The sequence below is a fragment of the Strix aluco genome, chromosome 1 (assembly GCF_031877795.1).
Source record: "Strix aluco isolate bStrAlu1 chromosome 1, bStrAlu1.hap1, whole genome shotgun sequence".
Taxonomy (NCBI): Eukaryota; Metazoa; Chordata; class Aves; order Strigiformes; family Strigidae; genus Strix; species Strix aluco.
In genome coordinates, this window is record NC_133931.1 from 135378395 (window position 1) to 135403083 (window position 24689).

Sequence of the window (24689 nt, forward strand, 5' to 3'; positions counted from 1 at the left end):
GCATGTTGAAAACAAACATTCGCTAATGCCTCAGTCTCATTATTTAAAACACTGAACAACTGCTGTTCCGTAACAGTAACAATAACAATAATGATATCAGAAAAAAAGCAAAAACCCTAGAAGGTGGCTGAATCTCTCCCCATTTAGATTTAAATCCTGCCCTGGCTAGGAACGGAAATACTGGCATTGCTCCCTCTAGCATGAAGATCTCACTTATAAGGGCAGTGTTCCTTGAATGTCATTAGTTCCAGTTACTGGTTCGTGCTGAATAAGGAGCACACGAAGTTGTATATATTAGACTTGGTGCACAGATTAGTATATTATCAAGATGTCTCTGCTATTGCTCCCAGACACTTGAAATCACTGTATCCTACCAGATGTCCTCAATTTCATTTGCCTGTCAGTACACCACAAATTAGGATTTTGCCCTAGTGCCACAGTGACCTTGACTTTCCCCAGTACTGCAAACTCTTTTATTCTGTAATGCAGACTGGGAATTCTGCTCTTTAGAGTGATATCTATTATCTTCGTTTGTATACTGTCTTAAAGCAGAGAACACCTTTAAGCATATTTGTTTGCAACAATTAAGGACTCCTATGAATATTCTGCATATACTGTTTCTTAAACACACACTATTCATTCCTGATGACAAAACTGAATGAGACCTTTTGAATTATGAGGCTATAAAAAAGACATGCAGATTTTTGTCTGTCTAACCTGTGCTAAAGGTTTTACTACAGTATACTCACTGTGATCTGACACCAAACACAGTGAAGTCCAGTCAAGCCTTGGTAACATTTTATAGTTTTGTGACACTTATCACATTTTGTTGGACAATTTCCTTCTACCCAGAAATGGTGCATTACCTGCAAAAGAAAAGTGTGGATATACATAGAGTTACTAAATTAACAGGTACATGGCAAAGTTAATGCTACCCCAAACTTACATCAGTATTCTTTTTCGACTTCACGTATGTTTTGATGCAAGATGCAGGAGCTCTTGAGACACAGCGTTCATGGACTGTATACTTGCAAACTAAAAAAAGAAACACATTAATAGATGTTGAGGCAATGGTGTTTCTGACTACATTTTTATGAAACAAATAACGTTACCAGCATGCCATCTCTATATAATCAATCCAATCAGTCAATGAAAACTCAAACTAGACTGCTTTTTCCATGAAATACAAAAGGCCAATTAGAACAGGAAATATTACGCAAGTGAGAAATCCAAGAATGCACTATCATTGCATAACAGGAAATGCTTAATTAAATCAGAGCTCACTAAATTTTTTCACAATAATTCCCAAATGACAAAAATATTAAAGACAAATTGATGACTGCCAAATGGTTTGGTGTCATTTGCTAGTAGAAAGAAATCTATATTTTACAAACTATAGGCATGAGAGCAGCTGGCAAGCACAAAAATAAAAGCCAATGAATTTATGTTGTTCTTTCTATTGACTTATAAATCTTAAATGGCTGATTAGTCCATTTTCAGATAGCAATTGTTTTCATGCATTCTATGTAATCACCCAAACCTTAACTCATACTTTCCCAAATACCAATTCCTGAGTAGTTTTTTTTCCTAACCCCTCCACACCAGTTTTAGGTAACTACTATTGCCGACCAGGTCTGTAAAGATCACACTAGCTGCATTTGGAAAACATACAAATATCAGGGTATAATGCAAAGCTCTCCCGACTTCAACTATACAACTCTGCCTAGATGGGGAAATAATGCTACAGCTTATACCTACATTCAATAGAGTCAACTAGTAAAAACGGAATGAATTTCTCCCTGCATGGTATATGTCTCACGCTTTTGACCTCGAGAGCAATTAAGCACAAAGTACTCTTAAACACCTTGCTTGCACCTATTACACAAACCCAGTGGGAGGCGCAGCCATTAATCAGACAAACTGCAGGGAGTAACATTGTTGATTGGACCGTGGAGGAATGGTGAGGCCTCCTGCAGTTTCCTTTTTTTTTTCCTCCCACACAATCTAAAATGCAAATAATGAAATCTATAGCAATGCTTTGAAAACACATTGGAGAAGCAGCTTAGCAAGATAAGGAAATAGTGCAATAGTTTTTTAAGTAGACTCAGGCCCTTTGCTGCACAAAGTAACTAAAAGGAACATGTGGATGTTCTTCATATACTCTGGGACCACTGTTCTGATCAAATAAATGCCAAGCACAATAACAAATTTTAAAGAGGTACACTGCAGCAGAGAAAACTACAGCTCTTGTAAGGCTGGTCTTTTTGTGGCAGTTTACTTCATATAACTCATCTACACTTTTCTCATAACTACTGAAGATGATGACCTACATTATTTGCTCAATAGAATTTTCTCTTTCAAACATTTATGAGTCTTATATTTCCTCACAAGGATTAAGTTTACATCAGTCTGACATAAAGGAATATTACGGAATGTAACATTTCAAGATCTAATACCAATTCAGCATTTTATATATATATATTTCAGATACTGCCATCAGCATTTATTAATCTGAAGTTATGCAATTTCTATTTGTTTGAATTTTAATAAATGTAGCTCTCTCATTCCATAGCATGAAATTATATGATGTGAAAATGCATACGTGAAGGATTTACCTCTGAATTATGTTTAAGAGATCTGTGGCCCACAGAGGAGAGAGAAATGGTCGATGCCAAAACCCTCATTCACTCAGACTAATCTAAAATTAAATCAATAGAACTGTACACGCAGAGAGGTCCTGATCAGCTGTGATAGGCTATCTTTCATATCAAAAATGGAGAAGTTACACTAAGAAACTGATTAATTTATCAAAAAAAACAACAAAAGGTGCTTGATACCATCATGAGAAGAATACAGTGGGTACTAAAGATCTCATTAATCTAATGGAGCAGGGCATAACATGAACGAATCATTGGAACTGTCTATCAGACATATTCAAATCAGAAAATAGGTCTTAAAAAAAGATGATTAATTATTGGAACACACCACAAAAGAAAGATATGGATCATCCATCTCTTGAAACATTTAGAGACAAGGTATCTATCGGCAACATTTGGTTTCTCAAGATACAGGTTATGAGCTGGTCAAACACAGATTATTAGCAGATACACAGATATAACTCAAGGAATTGAACTGTAGTAACTACATCTAATAGTCTAATGAAGGTCAAATTAGATGCAGTAGTTTTTCTGTGTTCCTTTGCCTTAAAATCTATGATCAGTTAATATGGGAAAGGATGGCAAGACTAAGATATATGATTACAAACCAAGTAAACACACAAAACTTTAGAAGCATTACAGAAACTTGATTTCCAGGAAACTGGGATTTTGACCTTCACAATTAACAAAACAAGAATTCTGTGCAAAATTTGAATAAACAATATGGCACTTAGATGCTAATCAAGTTGATACTTATTGAAGAATATTAATAATTATTAATAAATGCAAAAGAGGAATAACAAAAATATAAGACTCAAACTTAAACATGACACTTGCTAAGAGAAAAGAAAAAAAAGAAAAAAGAAAAAAAAAAAAGAGGCAAATGCCAAAGGGAACTAACACTGACAGCTATTATAATACAGAAAACTCCCTCCAACAACAGCATTGAAAGCCCAATATCCTGAAAAAATAAAAACGGAATCTTGAGCGCTCAGGCATAGAAGGGAGTGGGGGAGACACCATTGTGCTGGTAATGGTTTTGTACTGGGAAGCTACTAGTTCTTTGTTATGCAGCGAGCACATTTCTAGGAATAGACATGTATGCAAATGAGCACTGAAATGCTTATACTCACAAGAACAGCAGAGACCTTGCTTGCCTACTCCGATTAGCATGTTCAAACAAAGATTACAGTAGGCAGGCTTGTTAAAGTGTTTCAGTCTCCATACATGCTGCCCATCATCTTTCACATTCTGCACAGGACATAAAAGAAACAGATTTCACTTAATAAAATAAACAATGAAATATATAAGTGCCAATAAAAATTGGAGATTGACTCAAGAACGTAAAAGACAAGCTGTTACTTCATTTAATACTCTGCACCAGATCACAGTATAATCATTCTAAATACACAGGCAATGATATAATAAAAAATTCTTCAGAAGTTCATAGACATCCATGTATTTCAAAAACGACTCAGAAAAAACACTAGGCTGCTGTCACCACCGTAATGCAATGCTAGCAATAAATCTAGGCTGATATTAAATTACAACTAGTATTAAAACTAACCAAAATTTGTTCTAGACTAATTCTAAACATAAAGGTGCTGCAGGTTAGAAGGTAAAACTCCCCAAAACAAACAATAGCAAGGATTTTTTTAAAACTACAGAGATATTCTTAATGACCTTAGAATTAGTGACAAGAATCAACATATGTGAAGTGGGAAATCTAACCACACCACAATAATACCTATTGCCAGCTTTAGTTTATATTAATCTACTGTCGACAGTCTGTCAAAAAGCAAGCATTTAAGGGCGAGATTTACATCCTGGACCTCTTCTCCAAAAATTGAATTCCTTATATATAAGGCCACATTTTTCAGTTATCTGTAGCACTATACTCAAATCTTGAATGAATAGACTGATCAACTGATCGGCACTTAAAACTCAGGGGCCCACTGTCATTTATACATACAACTAAATTATTACAAAATCATTTACGTTTATGAAAATAAGATTTCAGTTGCACGATTATCCTCTTCCTTCTTAATGGAATCATTCCGAGACCTCAGTGTTATTAGAAGGTTTTTAAAATGATGTGCAGATGTTAAATCCCAGGTTTCTTGGCAAGTGTGGTTATCAGACTTTTACCTTTTTGCAATCATCAGAGATTTTGTTTTAAAAAAAATAAGATTAACCTAATGCAATATCACTTATTTTTTTAAAAAATTATTTATTTTTTACCAAATATAACATCCAATGGAACAAAGGAAGTTAATGTCTATCAGCTTGAAATGAGCTGCAACAGTTTGATTCCTCATTGTGTATTAGTCTGGTTGGTCATTTCATTACCAAAAAGAAATTGTCACATAGCTAAAGGAAGCCATATAAATCTCTGTTCCTCAGAAGCCACACCAACAGCTGGTTTTCATCCAGTTTCTGACATCAAACTACTACTACTACTTGTCATCATGTATATACAATATTCCTGACTAGATCATCAATAATATGACGGTTTTCACTGATAAGGACAGTCAAGGTAAGTCAGTGAACATAAATTTTAATATGAATTCGGTTTTGTCCTATACTAACATATACTGCATGAGTTATGTCCTTAAAAGTGAGTATTGCTCTATTCTAAGAGCTAGCTGTTAACGACAAGTCAAAGAAGATGAAGACTATTTTATCCTTGTGGGGAAAGAAAAAAAATCCTGAAGGAAAGTAAGCACTCCAAGAGATTAAGAATGTTTGGTTCAAAGCCAGGTCCTAGCCAGAACACAACTTTGAATAATTCTTACAAATTACCTAAAAACAAAAGGAACTGAAGTCAGCTGGAATACTTTTTCTCTATTGAGATACCAGGATCAGTGGAGTTCCCCCGCTATTATCAGAGGAGTTCAAATGCCATCTCTGACAGCTGGGCAATGTCAGGGTCCCCTTTCTGCAGAAAGAGCAGAGCAGATGCCTAACGTGGGATTCTCGGGCTGGCAAAGAGTGTTGAAGTTTTCCAATTTCCCCTGAAGAAGCAGAAATAGATTCTGCAGCTGTGGAGCACTAGAAGCCTGTCAAGCTCCTTCATGACTGGCAGCTGAAGAGGATGTATTTCATTAAATGGAGAGCTGTAACTTCTGTTTTTCTTTCCATCTTACTACCACATTCCACACATTTTAAAGTATTGTTAAACTACAATATAGCATGTGAGTTTCAAGTCTTTTGAAAGTAGACAATTATTCACTAGACAATAAAGACCATATAAATCCTTCTGAGAAGAAACAGTAAACAATGCACACTTCCATTTTAACATTACTCAGGCCATCAACAGATACAGTCATAAACCACAAGCATTTAAAATGCAAGCTGACCAGTATTCCTTAGCAAAATATTTGGTATTTCTGAAAATTAACAAAAAAATCACAATATGCATAAACTTGCCCCTCTTCCACATTAGTTTTGTGTTACTTTTTAATTTTAATTTTATTTTTAAAGAATGGCCATTACATGTGAATATGTCGCTTCTTATTTGAACAGAACATATGGACTAACTTAGCTGGCATTTTCCTTATCAGAAAAACAAACAAGTCTTGATGTGGGTGTTCTGCCAATTAAAACACTTAACTGTGTTACAGACTGCAACTGATGCAAATCCATTACATAAACACAATGCACTTTTGGAAAATAGCAAATTAAATTTTTGCTCTTGTGCACTGCCAAAAATAAGCAATAAAGTGCTGCGTATGATTATGCATGCACATAACTTTTTAAAACACTGAAAAAAACCCCACATAATGTGAAACAAAGCCCCTTCAATGCAAGTCTTTAAGTATGAATAAAATCCACAATTCTGACACATCAGTGCATTTACTGACATTCCCTCATTTTGCTTCCATATCCTGAGAAAGAGTTTAAAAACAAACAGTCATTAAGAAGATCTCAAAGCAGGGCAGGTACAGTAAAAATCTCTTCCTCACTTCATTATACATCGCTGAAAATTAAGCCTCCATATGCCATATGCAGACTTTAGCACATAACGACAATAGTAACATTTATTTTGCTAACAACGGTTCTCTTAACTTATGGTCCTGACCCTTCTACCATGGATTTGATTGCCAGAAGGACCTGACCTTAAAAAGCAAGTCAACCATGAAAGCGCTAGCCTTAGAATTAGTGGAAAATTTTATGCAGTCACAGAATTTAGCTACACATCCCTAATCTGGTTTAATATTAACTTACTTCAGCTTTTTAGATATTTGTAAATATAGTCAAAGAGATCTTAAGGTTTCAAGCACAAAACTCAAGATTCTGAGACTTAAAAAAGATAATGAAATCACTGATGAATTTTCATCCTAGCAAGTATCCCCTTTTACAATAGCTATATAGTGACTGAAATACCAGCGCTCAGTCTTTTCTAGGAGAACAGTCAGTAACAAGCAACCAAGGGAGAAGGATGTTAGCAAGTCTGCGAAGTTATTCTTTCACTGCCTAGTGTCACTTTGTTTTCATTTGTTTTAAAAATATTTACATGACTTGAAGACATTTTTATGACTGATCTTTGGGTATTGTTCAGTCAGTGGGAAGGTGAGAAAAGTGTCCATTAAACCATGCAGCACGTCCTTCTAATACAAATGCAGTTACGTTCTACATTTCTTTGGTGGCTCTCAGCAAAGAATTCATGTCAGGTTTGATTTTGTTCAGTTTGGTTTGGAGAACTGGGGTTCTAAATCTGTTCTGATTCAGCTGGAGAGGGAGTAACCTCATTCAAGAGACATGCTATTTGGGAGGGCTCCTCACTTCTACCTTCCGAGATATTTTGTGTGTGTCTCTGTGTGTGTGCTGGAGAAAGGTCGGGGGGGGGGTGTGGGGTGTGGAAATCAATTCCCCAGCCTTCATCCACACACTCACCAGTGTACTATCCCGATCATCCAGAAATGTTTAAGCATTAATATGCACATGAGAAAATGACAGCATAGAAAAGGGAGCACAGGAGGGGCAATTAATTTGTATAAACAAGCGTCATAATTAGTCACACTACAGAGTTTCCCTGTCCCTACACTGGTAGTCACCTGTCATCTGCAGAGACTGAAATGCTGCATAAATGACATTTTAAATAATGGTAGATTTTTATAGCTCCATTAAGTACCATTTTTTTTACACCTTATACACAGAACAGGTTAGAGTTACTCCTGACTTCTCCTGGGCTTTTACAAATTTACAGGTAAAAGAAAAAGCAGGACTGTAGTAAGAAAAGACATTTGCAAACTTCCTGCAAATAACTGGGAGCAGCACAGCATAAAAGTAGACAACACTGTCAAAAAAAAGAGACGTGCACTTTTTTAGCAGCTCCCGCTGTGAAGTTTCACGAAGCATTAACATTACCCCCTCTGCTGGCAACGCCGTGAAATGATACGGGTAAAACAGCTCCCATTATCACTTGGGGTGAATCTTCTTCCCAGCTCGTAAGGAGCAGGTACAAAGAGGGTAAGCTACAGCTTCTTCTAGCAGGGGTTTGTTTTTGCCCTCTGTATATACGGAAACAGCATATCGGCACTTCAGCCTTGTAGAAAACGCACGTGCCAGACTTCAGACAGGACTTCTAAAAATTTCACTGGGGACAATGGAAGGCCAGATTGCCCTCATTCCTTCCTGAATGAAAGAAATACAATGCTACGAAACTGCCTAGGTACTGAACAGTCATTTCAGACTTCAGCCCAAGAGGCACTCCTCATGGTGCCACAGATCCCACACCAGACTTGAAAATGTCTGCAAGTCCCCAGTTTGGTTCCGCTTTCACGTACTTGGAGCTCAAAAAGTAAGCCAACAATAATGTAACATACAATGTAAGAATCAGTATTTCCCAAGTGTGGATTCACACTCAAGTATTCCATCCCATATTTAATCAGAAAGGTTTAAAAATGAGTTACCCTTTAAATTCTTTGAGTGTAATAGCATAGTACTTGATACTTGAGGATCCAACATAAAATTGTAAGAGTATTTTCTTCTGATTTAACTGAAGCATAGTCATACTTCAACACAAATGTGTTTGTTCCATTGAGATTTACCTTGATTTGAAAGGTGAAATGGGTTGAAAATTACAATTGGTGACTTAAAAGAAGGCATAGCGGCACGGTTTCAGATTATTGATGACTTTACAAAGCATTTACTGTTCAATTTCTCTCTCACCTTAAGGCAGCTTTCAGCAACTATACAGTACCAGACACAGTGCAACTGTGACATCTAGTGGCCAGTGAAGCGGGAATAAAATACTTTTCCACTCGAAAACATGGGATTTTTTTTAAACACTAGCACTTGTGAACTTGCAGTTTATACCTACTTTTTGTGCAATCACTGACAGAGGTGGTAGTAATGATCCATTACAATAGAAGCGTGACCAAAATATCTGGCATGGAATTACTTGAGAAGAGAAATCAAGTGCTTTTATCAGAAGAGGGTGGAATAACATTGCACAAGTGAAGAACTCCTAGTGAAGAGCAGTGTACAATGCTGACAAAAATCCTTAGAGGCAAATTGTCATTAAGTGACTTTTCGTGCTCAGATTACAAAGGACATTTTAAGCAATGCTGTGAGAGTCAACAGGGTAGCTCTCAAACTTCACTGACAATGCTGATCTACTTAAATTAATGCAAAATGAAAAAAAAAAGGTCAGAAACTTCAAAGGTTTCCACTGTGAAGGAGTAGAATAAATAGCCCAGTGGTCTCTAGTATGCAATAGGCCACTTCCCAAAAGTGTAATTATCAACCAGAAGGAGTAATGCAGGGACATCTCTGTCCAATCTGTGTTTGGATGGGAGACAAACTATTGTTTTAAGGAGCAAAAATAAATTTGGAAGGTTGATGAGGACTGTGAAAACTGCAGACTGAAGTGTGACACTCAGCAAAAAAACTCTACCTCATACGTTTACTTTTAAAAATTGCACCACATAAATAACAATTTCTTCTAGATACTTTTTTTCTTCTTGAAATTCTCACTTTTCATGAGAGAATTTCTTGGAACAACTTCCATGAAGCTGGCAGAACTAAACCTCAGAGTAAGAATTATGGATCTTAAAGACAAAGGTTTCATTAAGTGGAAAAAGTGTAGTCATCCAGGTATACAACTGGCAAGGTGTTTTCTTGCAAGACAAATTTCCAAACAATATCACAGCACTCCTAAAGAACAATTACTAATTAAGTTCTTATTTAAATTCCTTATCTTATACTGAAACTGTTTGTTTAGCACACCAATTGCTTGTAAAGCACCAAAATAAGAATACATTGTTTCTATCCTGGAACATTTCCAGTGATAAAATTCTAAGTTCTACCTTCACAGCAACTCTAAACTCAAGTTTTAGGAGAAAACAGAAAGCATAAAACCCAGTAAGACAAAATCAACTGGATATTTAGGTTGATTTCCTAGAGAAATTAGACTTATTTATGCTTTTTGTTGTTTTATTTACATGACTAAACTGCTTCAGCAACTTTTAAACTTATTTAGTCATCTCAACTAGATTTGAGAGGGCACTAGAAATTTCATGAAAGTCTGGAAAAAGGATGGGGGGGAGGGGGCAAAGAGAGAGGGAGAAATCAGAAGGAGAGTCAGGTAGATTTCCTTGTTACTTCTTTTAACTTGGCAACAGCTGGCTGGCTAATATTTGTAGTTACAACCTAATACTCCTGTCTATTTCAGAAGGGTATTACTGATGAAGTCAGAGGTCAAGATCACAAACCTGTGTGAGAGCAGGTTTTTTCAACCCCATTGTTTATAAACACTTTTTTTTTTGGTATAATATAGTTTCATATTTCACTTAAATGCTTCTTTGATTTTTTTCTATTATTGTAACTAAAGCATCTAATATAGTATGTAATAAAAACTGATTGAAAGGCTTTAAATGTAAGATAAAACTTTTATGTATCTGACCTTTTTACATAGCTCTTAAAAGAAACTAAAGTATAAAGTAGCTGAAATCCAAAGGTACTATGACAAATCTTCAGCTGAAATGAATTATCATAGCTTCACTGATATTAGTATAACAAATTACACCAGCTGAGAATCTTGTATTGTTTGTAGAAGCTCTATACCAGAGTTAAGCATATTACAGTAAGTTAACGGACCCCAACCCAAAACAAATTAAAAATTTCACTGGAATCAAAAGTTTTTTAAATAAACCACAGTGACAATTCTTTGCCACTATCATAGTGGACAAGCTCTAAAATTGATCTCTTGGATTTAAAATTTCATCATTGCCTGAGTTCAGCATAGAGCTAAAGTGTAGTTGGCTAAAGTTAAAAGAAGGTAAGAGAATCGTTTGGTTGGTTTGGGGGCTTTTTTTTGCTTATTTTCAACATGTGAAGACTACCTGGACATGTCTAAGCAGCATAAGCCAGTAGGTTACGTCCTTTATTTTCACATACTAATCAGTCTGTGGAAAACCCTAAGATATCAGCACTTTATTACTTGATTACTGAGTCCAAAAGACTCTTTTCTTACTTTTCATTATCGTAACTAAAGGGAGAGAGAAAGACAGCCAAAAAGCAGAATCCTGGGAAGCTGGGTTTGCAAAATCTAACAGCATGTAAAAACAGATAACAGCATTCCACTAATAGGAATGATGCACTGGAATGAAGAGCATGGGTAATATATTAGGTATGTAAATATGTAAAACCATCAAAATCATGCTATCAGTTTATCACAAAATAATGATGAACTGGCATTAGAGTTTTAACTTTCTTGATTTAAATTTTCAGTGTCCTAAAATACACTTAGATTTGATCATTTGGAACTATGTACAAACAGAAGTAGTAACTTTTTGTTGGTTTGATGGAAAATTCAAAAATCTGGCTTCTCTCTACATATTATGTGAATGGTTTAAGAAATCAAGAGCACTTTTAAACATAAAAAGAAAAATGGGAGCCCTTTTAGAGGATGGCATTATTTCCTAGTAGATGATTAGTAAATGACTAGCAATTCAGCTTGTACAGTTCTGTAGGTAATGGACTTCCGTAGGTAATGGACTTCTTCTCTAACTTTCATGTTAAAATAGTATTAAAAGCCACCCCATCCATTTTACTCAAACTTTGCTTATTGATCAAAAAGATATTTTGCATACCATTACAGTATTTTTTGACAACTGTACATTTATTTCTCTTCAACACAAAGTACTGGGAGTACTCCTGATGACAGAAACACTGACCCATGCAGACAACATGCTACAAGATTTTGATCACTGTTTACGTGTTTTTATTTCCACAGTAAAGCCACGTACAGCAAGATAAAAAAAACTAGTAAAAATACTCAAAAGGATAAAATGTCTGATAACATACGTTTACATAGCTTCTAATAGCTTTTGCTTTAATATGAAAATAAACCTCTACTGAAGGATCTGCATTAATTTATCATGGAATTTAAGGAGTCTTAAATTTAGAAAGAATGAAGTGTAGACACTGAAAAATACTCCCGGAACATCTACACTACCTGTCAGAAATGAAAAATCTCTACTGAAAATGAGTACGTTATCTGCTGTACTGATTGCTTGAGAGCATTTGCTGCCCTTTGTTTAGAGTAATTCTGTGGAAATAATGGAATTCAGCCTGACAAAGATCTGTTGTTTGATGACAGGGAAGTAATTTAACATTTTTGTTACTCAGTCACACATACAGAATCAGGTAATTAGCATTTACAGTGATCCAAATGTACTGAAAGTTATCCTCAATTCAGGTATTTATCTGGTAATTTGATTAGTAAGATTTTGCAAGAATTTTAGATCTTCTGCTAAACACATTCTTTTGTGGCGTATTTCCCTATGGAAAGTGTCAGTCTGACCATTCTTTGTGCAAATAAAATAACATAGAGCAACTACAGCAGTCTAGGTTTAGTTCAGGCCATAGCAGTATATGTGGAAAGTAAGTATTATTCATTATTTCACCTCAATGTCTGAAAAAGATTTCAGAAAAAAATTAAATGAAAATGTTTTCTCTCAAATAACAGAAGAGCATTTGAAATATACGCTAAGATACATGTGCTCAAAATTAGCTCAAATACAGGACAGCAGGTGGCACTGGCAACATGCCAGTTTTAAAACAGATGTGCTGAACTGGTATAAAAGTTGATCATATTACATCTGTCTTATCTTTAGCATGAAGCTGTAAATGTACAGAACAAGCTCTTCTTTCATTGCACTCTATCCTTTGGTGTAAGTGTTCTCTTAGATATTGCTACTTAGTATAGTTTATTAAGGCAGTTACAGAGATGGAAGAACTATCTTCTCAGGGATGTATCCTAACAGGACAAGAGCCAATGGGCAATAATTGCTGCAGAAGAAATTCCATCTGTGCATAAGAAAAAAGCTCTTTCCCTTGAGAACAATTAATACTGGGAAAGGTTGCCCACAGAACTGGTAAAATCCACCTCACTGGAATTATTCAGGACTGGGCTTGACATGGCCCTCGATAACTTAATCTGTGGTCCTGCCTTTAGTAAGAGGCTGGATGAGATGATCTCCAGAAGTTGTTTCCAACCTAGACTGCTCTGTGACTCAGTATAGTTAGGCCACACAACACAGCACCATGCTGAGAAGCCTACAGACACTGCTCCAAGCCAGCTGTAACATATACATGGGCAGTAAAACATTCTTAACAGATATTACTGCAGCTAGGAATTAACAACATACTGTTAACAGGACAAATTCATCAGCTTTTTACAGCTTCAAGCTCCAGAGCTGGTTCATTTGGTGTTGCTTCAAACAAGTTAATGTATCTCTGGCTTTGAAGACACACTTCTGTTCTTTGCATGTCATTCAGCCATAGTAAAGAAAAGCCATTCTTCATACAGGCCACAGAGAAACTAACTGAGGGCCACAGCTGACATGCAAGCAGAAACTTGACGCTCTTACGTTAATACTTACATTCTCTAACCCAAGGAGGACCAAAAGTGGGATTGTTGTCATTCCTCCTTGAATCCACTCTTCTAAGGAAACAGTGCCATCATGATCATAGTCAATTTCTTCCATCATTTCATGAAGGATCTATACAGTTTAACAAAAGATCTCATAAATTCCACATTCTAATATAACAACATCTTCTTAGAACATGTGAAGATCTCAAATTCCCTCATCCACATGCAAAAAAGGAAAATATTATTTGTATGGAACCTGTAGTAAAATGAGTACTGACACTTCAGAAAATGAAGTGTCATATTCCTTTTCACATTTTATTATCACCTGAAGTTCCCAAACCAAGTTGTGTCCCCTTGTGTACTTACTATGTACAGTACAAATAAGAAATTTTCAGAGACAAACCACTCGTTTTATAAATGTTAATTACTGCATGCACCGAAGAAAAGCCTTAAACTATAGCAAGAATGTTTCACAGATCAGATTTAATCAGAAAAGAGACTCGTACAAGTGCTAATTGACAGTGTCAAACTGAAGCACAGACTATTATTATTTCTATCTTACTACTACAGAATCACCTGTTGACATGAAGTATCACAAAATAATTAAACACCATCTCTAGCCACATTAAAAACTTCTGATAAAATGGGTACTTACTGGACTCAGTTCAGTAACATCCCATTCAAGGTATTCTGCAACATGCATCATTTGAGCAATGATATTTTCTAGCTCCTACAGATAAACAAAAAAGAATTACAATATTTAATGCAATATTATAAAAACAACAACTTGTAATTCAAACATATTGCATTCAGTGGCGCTGTTCCTAATGAAATGTCCTTTACACTGGAAGCTGTCCACTCTTAGGTGAATCCACTTCACTAGCAAAACATCAGGCATGGACCCCAAAGCTTGCAGGGAGGTGAAATACAGCACCAAAACCAAAGGACAGCCTCTGGGTTGAAAGTAGTAATAGATTCTTCCTTCCTAGTTGATCATTTGAGCATTGGTTTCATGATCTGAAGTCCACCCTGTGATATAATGATGTAAGGTCCTTTAAATTCCAGCACTCTAACAAAATATTTTTTTGACAGCAATTGTATAATTTACAACTTTCTAATGGAAATAAGGCATAAAGTGGATGGTATAAACTAATACAGAGATATTTTCTTACCATTATAGTGTTATAATTTCCTTTGATCACACATCACCAGTGCTCTTCAATATTCATATATACAATGTTTTGTAAACATGCTCAAATGCTTATCTAGAACCATTCTGAATTCTCATGGGTATTTACTGTGCACTAGTATATCTAATTCATATTTTGTATTGCCTAAAATTATGATACAGTATTTACTTCATAACTCTATATAACTTAGCTTCCCTATTCCCCTGTTACTTATGGGAACCACCTCGTCTTCTTTACCAATTCACTCTATGCTGTCTTCAGGCAGATACAAAAGAAGGAGGGAAAAAGAAAAAGAAAAAAGAAAGCTGCCAATAAAATACTTCTTTTTGTTAGCTAACAGAAAAAAAATAGTTACATTTTTAAAATGATTGCTGTATCTCTGATTTTCCTTCAAACATTTAGTAGGGCTGCTCCTCAAAACTTTGTCTTTAATATTGTTTCTCTGTTCCTAATGTCAGAACTTCCATGTTGTTATCTCTCCACATACATCCACTGTGTGACTCTCACACTTTCCCTTTTTGATTAAAACTTTACAAACGGTGTTTTCATACATATCTCCCAGCAGCATACTAGAATTTTAGGAATCATATTAATGTGTCCCCTACAGTAATATGATTAAACATCAGAAGACTATAGAACAGGACTCCACAACAGCAGTGTCAGCATTTGAAAATTTATACAGTTGTAGAAGCAGCAGCTTAAAGGAAAACTCACGAGTTGCTTTCAAAATGGGTCTTTTTATCGACTGCAGTTTATACTGCTTCTATTAATTCAGCATAAATATAAACCTGATTTAGATCAATTAAGTTCTGTATAGGTATGTGATTATGACATACTCTTACAATGCATTAAAATACATAAATAACATTACCGAACTATCCAGGTATCCATTCCCATCTGTATCATATAAGCGAAACATAACTAAAAAGGAAACAGAGAAGGAAACTCAGAAAACATAGTAACAACATTATTTCCTAAAAAAAACCCACAACCCAAACCAAAAGACAAAACAACCAAATCTGAGTTTCAAAGAAAGGACAAACATTAACATTTTCCTTTAATGATCACACTAACTGTAGACCCACCGAACACTTTGTATTATGTGAGAGGTTCACTCAGTGACTACCCTGTCACAGCTGCAATTGCACAGTGCAATTGCACGTTTCCACATAATCAATTTGGTCTGTGAACTTAATTCTGGTTCCTCCTAGAGATGATCTGTATTCCATGGTGAGTACCACCAAAAGGCCCTTCTCTGTCATCTCACCAAACACAGGATAACATGCAATTGGTCAGGCAAATGTTGATAAGCCTGCTTAATTTACAATGCTATCCTACTCCCTTGGTTGCAGCTATCACTTAGTCAATAGTGCTATTGTTTCAGAAGTGCTTTCTGACCAACTAAATGAAACAGAAGATTATTATTTGAAGTATCTAATCAGCCAAATCCAACAATAAACATTCCTCACAGACTGTCAGCATGACTCCTCCCAGGACCAGATGTGCTTCATCAATTTGAAAATATATTCCCAACATTTTGGGGAGCTACCCAGACAAGAGTAGCTGCATTTTGACAATATCCAGAAAGAATATATACTTTCAAGTTTATATCATTACTTGATTTCCAGCTACAAGAGCAGGTCCACCATTACCAAGATATTTCAAAGCATAAACTCTGCTGATTATATACAGCATGAGATTGCAGAGCAGAAAGAAGCCTGAAGCTTTGGTAGGAATACTTTTAAAAGGATAAAGATGAAAACCAGAAGCCTACAAATACCTCACGCTTTGTCCCTATGTTCTGGGACAGTTTGTCAGAGCTCTGAAATCTAAACACCATCCCCTTCAAAAGTGCTCATTTTTTCCCCCTAGAACTATTTTCTAAGGAGTAAGAAGAGAGCCCATGTACAGGTGGTCCCAGGACACTGTAATGCCTTGACTAATAGCAAAACCTAAGTAAGTGTAAAACCTAAGTAAGTGTGCTTACAAACTGTCTTATCAGATATATTTGGAAACATAGCGTATGACCTACTCAACAGTGAATAATCCCACCACATTGGATCCATAGCAAATGCTGCTACAGTTCCATAGCTTATCACAGTTTTCAGGAAACAATATAATGAGAAGTGAGAGGAAATTCTTAGCAATTAGAAAGTAAAGTTCAGAAAGAATTTGACTGGTTTTGACTTACAGCAAAACATACTTAACTGTTATATGGATTGGTATGCTTCCCTTATATCCCCCATTCTTATTCCTGAGTTGTTCACCTAACCGTGGGGAAAAAAGGTAAGTAGTCTATCTGCTCTACCACTTCAGCAATTTTTGCCACTACATCACACTGCTCTTAAGAGCTGTAATACAAGATGGAAGATACTTTCTGTAGTACATTGTTTCAAGCTACAAAGGTCCATTATTCATTACTTACAGGCTAAGAAAACCTATAAAAATATATTTCTTTGCCTGTGAATTACATAGCAGAAATGTTTCAGTGTAAAACAACAGTTAAAGCTAAAATCCGCCAGAGATTGGTACTGTCCCTGCTAGTACGCCTTCTACTAAAGCTGCTCAGAGCACAACAGCTAATATTATCTGGCAAAGGTACCATTAAGCATTCACAGTTTCCATAGGGATGAATCGCTGAATCACTCAGTGATAAAGTTCAAATCATTTGGTTCTCTTTCCTCCTCCTCTGTGATTGTAATGCACTGGTTGAAAGAATGTTCTACAGTTATCACGAAAGCAAGTTTTAGCATCTCCCTGATCTTTACCCACTCCAAAGAAGTAGTGCTTACAGCTTTTTTTTCTCCTTTAACATGGATCAGTAGTTCTAATCAGTCATTTAAAAACAGACATTAGCATAATTATAACTGTTTCACCTTTGTAACAAACAAAGTCTCTCCAATTACATATGTATTGGGTAGTGAAAAGGCTCAATCTGTGCTCTTGGCTAGACTGAAAAACTATGCTACTGGTGTGGCATGCAATCTCTCTTCTATTCATAACCTGCTAAATATGAATGTTCTTGCTGATTTACGCACTCTAAGAGAAAAAACAACACAAAATTATAAAAACAACTGAACAAAAGTTCTGATGCAAACTACAGAGCCCAAGTCAATCTTTTATATTTCTTTTCCCATCCCCTTACCTGATAGCACTGACTGGCCACTCGACTTCTATTACTAGACTGCATAACTTCTGTAAATAATTTAAAATGTATTAAAACAAAATTACCAAGATGAGGTCAGCTGCTGCACTGCTATATTTTCACCTGCAACCTTGGACTTCTATTCTTGCTTATGACAAAAGGTGGCATCCCAGAAATTCCAAAAGTTCAAACTTACTTTCTTTTGCAAAGAAATTGGGGAACTCAAAAACATATGCACAGACAAGGGCTGAATGCACCTTCTCTTTTCACCAGTGCACATACTTTGAAAACTGTAAGGCTTGTCACTCTTCACAGAAGCCTGCGTGTCCAAGAGCTACTTAGCATAGCAAAAATAGAGACTATAACTAATCGTATTAGTGCAAAAATACAAAAGAACAGTGTGGCAGTCTTGATGCTTCTCTTGGTATGGAAAGAACAGAAACAGAATAACCTGGAGAGAGTCTTGATAAGACAAACTGGCAAAAAACGCCACAGCTCATAATTCTTGGAGTTTCTGTTCATAAGAGTGGAGAGAAGTTTGAGCACTTGTAAGCATATTGTGTTTGTAAAGCTATGGTACCTGTGGAGGTCGTATGCTTTCTTCACACCATTTACATCTAATGCCCTCCATACTGCCTCCTGGCATTTCTCTGAACAGTTTCACAAGAGATACATGTCTGGCATTCACGGTTATACCCGTAAAAAACACATAAAAACTGAGGAATGCATTGTGCTGTCAAAGCCTCATGGAATTGTGATCTAAAATAACTTGCTGTTGGGGTCAATAAAGGAAGAAAAGCTGAGCTATCAAACACCACTGTTCATTTCTTCGGAAGTCCTCTGCATATTTAGAAGTGGTCTTTCTTACATGTTCAAGAATTATAGTGTGAACACCAGCAAGAAAAGCTTGGCACATGTGAAAAAAACATGGAGAGCAGAAAATGGTTTCTGTGGATCAAGTCTACAGGTTCAGTCACAGAGCATGAAGGTATTTAACAATATAGATACACCTTGAACTGTTTGCAGTAAGACCTTGAGAGAACTTAAACTACTCCAATGTATCTCTCCTAGGAAAGTTTGGGATATTCTCTACATATTCAGGCCATATATAGTTTATAAATAATAGATATGCTGAGCATGCCAAACAGGTGAGCATCGCAGTGCGTAAGACCTCTAGAAATACACTATTAAGAGGTTAGAGAATCAATTTATCTGCTGGAATATTGGTACATTTGTGAAAATCCATAGATCATATAGATCCAAAACCTAAACATTACTTCCTCTTAGTGTATTTTATCTTTAAAAATCCTCCAGATTATATTGGTTGTTATTTGAAAGCACTGCTTCCATGTTTTGCTTGTCATGAATCAAGTTTTCAAACACTCAGCTATCATTCAAAGTGTTTCCAGTTTTTGTCAACAGGAAAAAAATCATGATTTGAAATTAGTATTAATATTAACATTGGCAACTCCTGAGTAAGACACCCTTTCTTTTTTCACTACAGGGCTACTAATATATAATTTACCTTACAGCCACAGGACCTACTGCTATCAAATTATTTCAGACAAAGGGTTAAATTATAGCATTATAAGGGCAATTCAATTTTAAGCACAATTCAACTAAAAGCAACAGGGAATTCTGCATACTAATGGTACGGCATAAGCTAAAATTTAGACACTAAAAAGTGACAATACATGGTATATTTCAACTCTGTATGACAAAGTAGAAAATAAACCTACATAATAACCATGTCCTTAATTATATGTAGTAAATGAGAATGATCTTGAACATACAAAACATGCAAGTATTGTACATTTATCAGATCAGGCTCTCTTGCTCCTAAATCATATAGATCATTCATAGCCTTTTGCCTATGCAGTTCCTGTTGCAGGAAGTTCATGGAGCATCCCCTACACTGAGATCATCACCTGTTCCTCTGCCTCTCACCCTTTCATTGTACCAATGCTTGACACCAGGGGAGGCAACTGATCTGCTCTTCATGCTATGGTTTGTGCACAGAGCTCTTCAGAGCTCTGATAACGCTCGTGTAACTTGTTACCATGAAACCACTGTTACATTGTAAGTTGAATTCAATCCTAGGATCTTAGTTTTCCTGTGCTTGTGTTCTGAATGCACATTCACACATACATCCTCACATTCTAATCATATGATACCAAACTGGTATTACCAAGTTTGGGAACGGCTCATTACAATCTTTGCTGAGGCAAAGCTATCAGTGATCTTACATTGTCATTGTAAGCCAACTATGGGTAATGAAACATCAAGATACTTCAACAACATACAGTCATGTAACCTTGTAATGAATTTCTCATTCTGGCAGAAGCAGCCTCCTGTTTACATTTGCTACCATACTATTTACTTTCCATATAGTATTAGAGCCTGATCCCACAGTTCTTTTTAGACAGACCAGCTATGTATATCAAAGTATATTTCGTCTCAGTAAAGACTATATGATTGGACTGACTGTTTACCTGGAAAACTGGCTTCTAAAATTCTGTAATGGGAAAACACATTATTTCTTTTTTCTCTGATTCACAGATCAAACTCTCAGTTATGTTTTGAACAGGTAGAGATGTTGGGCTTTAATGAATCAAGCCCCTAATTAAAAAAAATCAAGTAATTTCTAACTTCCAGTGTGAAACACTCATTCCCAACAGTGGTGCAGACGTGGATCATTCTTGGCGTTTCTGTATTCACTTACATTATATAGTCCATGGCCTATATTAACAACTATTCTTTGTTTGAATTAGCTATTTTTCTACAGATTATTCATCACTTCCACATCTCTAAGCATCCTCAGTATATTTCATTTGTTTTTCTCAGACCTGATACCAATCAAGAGATGACAGCATAGAATGGATTCACTGCAGAATGTATGATCCTTACTCCCCACCTTAGAGTGTGCTAGATACAAAGAATTTATTACAATCTCATCAAATTAATATTATCAAGAATAAAAGATAATTTCTGCAATAATGGTCACCTAGAACCATACTGTTATAACATAGCTACTCAAAACTGAGTGTTAAACTCAGAAAATTTAGAAACAGCATTTCTGATGACTTATTGAAATAAATATATAAAATTAACTTAAAAAAATAACATACATTCTAGCTTGTCTTCAGGTCTTCCTCTTTCTAGCAGTGACAAATAGCAAACAATATCCTTCAGCTGGATCATGTCTGGTAAATGTAAGTTGGCAGGAGTAGGAGGTCGGGATGTAGAGGTACCTTTGTTAAGTCTCAGACCTGGAAATAACACATAGCTTTTGTTACTCTTAACATATGATATAAGCAGAAAATTAAAACACAACTCTTGCATACCTACATCTTCATTTTATGTGAATCTCAAATGACTTATTAATTTAAATATAAACTTGACATTTTAAACAATTCATGTTCATAGTTTATCCAGCAAAGGCAGAATTAAAATGATAGTGGGGTTTTAAAATACTGTACAGCTAAAGCAAACTATTGAAAATTAAATCAATCATGGGAATGGCATAGCCCTTTTTTTTCCCATTTGTGTTGATCTAATGTCATATGACTATAAAAAAAATTGGTATTTTTATTCTACTATATTACATGTTAATTTAAGTATTAAAACAATCCCGGTGCAACACTGCATCCATTTCCTTGTGCTTCCAGAAGCTTCATCTAACTTAGAGACTGACACCAGCTACACTAATTGAAGATGTTTTAGTGTCAAAGAAAACTCTGATAATAACCAAATGTGCAGTCTTCCCAAAAACACAGCCAGATGTGTGTCAGAGCAACACATATTTAAAACACGGAAGCCCTGGCCACAGAATACTATGAAAATAAACATAGAATTTAAGTAATAGTCATAATAATTGCTCAAACATCGTGAACAAGAGCAGTTCCAGTGTACCACTTGGAATACAAGTTTCAACATTGCCAAACTTTTTGTTTCACGAGAACATTAATATGACCAGTCCTGATGATACTACTGGAATCTGCAGACCAATAAACAGAAGAAAAAAGGGGAAGGACAGGAGAACACAGAGAAAACAGTAATAAAACTTCCTTCAGAAGTTTGCTACATTTCTCACTGACTTCAGTGATGTTAAAGATGAAAATTTACAAAAGGATTTACTGTTCTTAAATATTTTCTATAATTCAGAACAGATTAGTCATTGCACACATAACCTGAGTACATAATTTTGCTCATCCATTTGTTTAGGACAAGTTAATTACTGTAACAAATGGAAACAGAATTCTGGTGGGTTTTTTCCCCCCTATTTTTATCTTGAAAAACTTCATTACAATCTGAAGACATTTACAAAGGTCTACTGAGGTATACAAGTTAAAAAACTGTAATTCAGTAAATAAGAGCAAATGGACATGCAGAAAATATATCTTTGAATCAAGTTCATGTTTGTGGTTTCAGGAAGATAATAAACACTAAAAGTAAATATTTAAATTAATAAAAAGATTTAATAGGGTAATGTTTTACTAAATGCATTTGCATGTTGGTTAAGTGCCGTTAAAACTAAGACATTATAAAATGTTAATCAATTAAGATGCTAGCTTTAATCACACAATTTATACAAATAGTTCACATTCCAGTCTTAAGTGAGTCTTATACACAGAGTAAAAAGTATTATAAAACTTGGGCTAACTCATCTGAAAATGTAGAGTCCTGAAATCCAAATGAAAAGGCATACAAATGTTTAGGTATCTTTTAGCTTATCATAAGCCGCAAGGTACAGGTTAAAGTATTACTTCTCAATCAGAGGTGGGAGAAGAGGGGTGGCTGCAATGCGCCGATTTACAGATGACTTACAGTGCTACTGCTTACCTGGCATCTGTTTCCATCTCTCTTCAGACACCTTAACTGAAAATACAATTTATAAACAGACATGAGCAGACCAAGACACACTAAGTAAAAAACAGACACATAGCAGAGATATTTATGAACCCTGCTACCTTCCTTGTGAATCTTCTCTAGCTCTTGTGTACCTTTCCATTTTCCAGAAGAGTGTCAAATGTTTCTGACAAATTTATTTCCAGTAAGGACAGTTTTTTTCACTATTGGTAACATTTAAAAATTACTAGATGTCCTAAAGCAAAGGTTTGCATAATTTTCATTTGCACATCAAAACATACCAATACTTTTTCCCTTTAAATGCTACAAATTATAAAGATGCAACATCTAGTTTAGAACTCGTGCACTGAATTACAATATGAACAGTATATTTTCAAGCACAAATAACTCTTGCATGAAGTGAACTGAACTGTCTCTCTGAACATGCTTTGGATTTAACAATTTATCAAACAGTGCTTCTGGTATTACACTAAATACATATGGAAGACTACTAATCTGGTCTCATGTTACATTATTTCTGAAGTCCTTACTAACAGAAAAAGATAAAAATTGACTACAAACTGGGAAAAGTGAGTGAAGAAGATTTTAGGAGGTAGTATTAGAATAAGAAACTTAGCATACAGTTTAAACAACAACAACCATTATAATGATGAATTTTGTTAATTATTATTATTATTTTACCACACATAAGAATAAAATCTATCAGAGGGAATTATAGTGAAAGTGAAAAAAGCAGAGTATTGCCTATACTGGTCAGAATTTAGCTGTAAATCTGGCAATGACCTAAAACCAGCTGTTATCATATCTACATATGAAGTGTCAAAAGCATAGAAATACAACACCAGAATGATAAAAGATGATTTTCTGAAGTAAGAGTAGTCAGATGACATATGTAAAACCACAGCATAATAAATAAATATGAACCACTAAATAGATGCTATTGGAGTTATCAGGCAAAAAGTGTTAAGTGTAAAAGATTACAAGTTTTGGTGGCTGGTACAGTGCATGTTTATTGCTGATGCTACTCAATGATGAAAATATGACTAAAACTCCAACGAAAAATTAAAAGTAATGACAGTGGAAATGAAATTGTGCTGCTAAACTTTATAGGCAACAGAATGTATATTCATAGTTGAAAAAAATGCAGTGGTGAAAATTCATAACATCTAAAATATACCCTGGAGCATGGATTAAAGAATACATTTAGACATGCCCTTAGAGATTCTGTTGCAAAGCATCTTTAAGGGTGAGGGACTGAAACAGTGGTCTAAATTACTTGCCCAAACCCATGAGTAAGTCATTATCAGAGCTGTAATTAGCAACAGAAAGTTTTGAATACTCCACACAACAGATTACACCATAACCCTACTGCTCTGCACATGGAACCAGTCAAGATAACTAACAACAAGAACCCAAGAAGTTGAGAATATACTGTCTACACAGCACTATTTGTGGAAGGAGATGTGTCCATGGCAGTTCTGATTAGAGAGGATACAAAAAGATACCTGAAGAATTCAAGTGAAGAAAAAAATTATATGAAGAATCATATTCCAGATGTCATAAGTAAGCTTTACTAGCAGAAAACAGTTTTTCTGGATAAGTCTAATTACAGTTAATGACCATTATATAGATACATTATAATATAATAGAAGAAATAATGTAATACAGGTTTTTTTTCTTTGTTTGTTCATTTTGTGGCTTTTGCCAGGAAATATAAAACTAAGACATGGAAATAACAAGTACTGTAAATTTAAATAAAAAAAAAAACAAACTGACACCCATCTATTTAACATAGTTGAGAATGGCATGTACTAAAAAGAAAAAACAGGTTAGATTCAATCGGTGATATTTGAAAGACTATAATTAGTATTGTACACTGAGGCATCTATGGAAATCTAGTGCCTGGTGTCTGCAATAGCTAACATTTCAGCCAGTAGTACGTGTAC

The 24689-nt window shown here is 35.4% G+C and overlaps 1 protein-coding gene across 4 annotated transcripts in view; it reads right to left on the bottom strand.

The window, feature by feature from the left end:
* DGKB (diacylglycerol kinase beta) overlaps nt 1-24689 on the bottom strand; it is a 356999-nt gene that overhangs the window by 243761 nt on the left and 88549 nt on the right. For all 4 annotated transcript variants that reach the window (XM_074836682.1, XM_074836664.1, XM_074836674.1 and 1 more), the window contains 8 exons: nt 22717-22752; nt 21003-21143; nt 15601-15650; nt 14195-14269; nt 13550-13669; nt 3791-3908; nt 947-1035; nt 750-866 (listed from right to left, as the gene is read on the bottom strand). In XM_074836682.1, coding sequence (XP_074692783.1) covers nt 750-866; nt 947-1035; nt 3791-3908; nt 13550-13669; nt 14195-14269; nt 15601-15650; nt 21003-21143; nt 22717-22752 — 746 coding nt within the window. The remainder of the gene's footprint in view (nt 1-749; nt 867-946; nt 1036-3790; nt 3909-13549; nt 13670-14194; nt 14270-15600; nt 15651-21002; nt 21144-22716; nt 22753-24689) is intronic.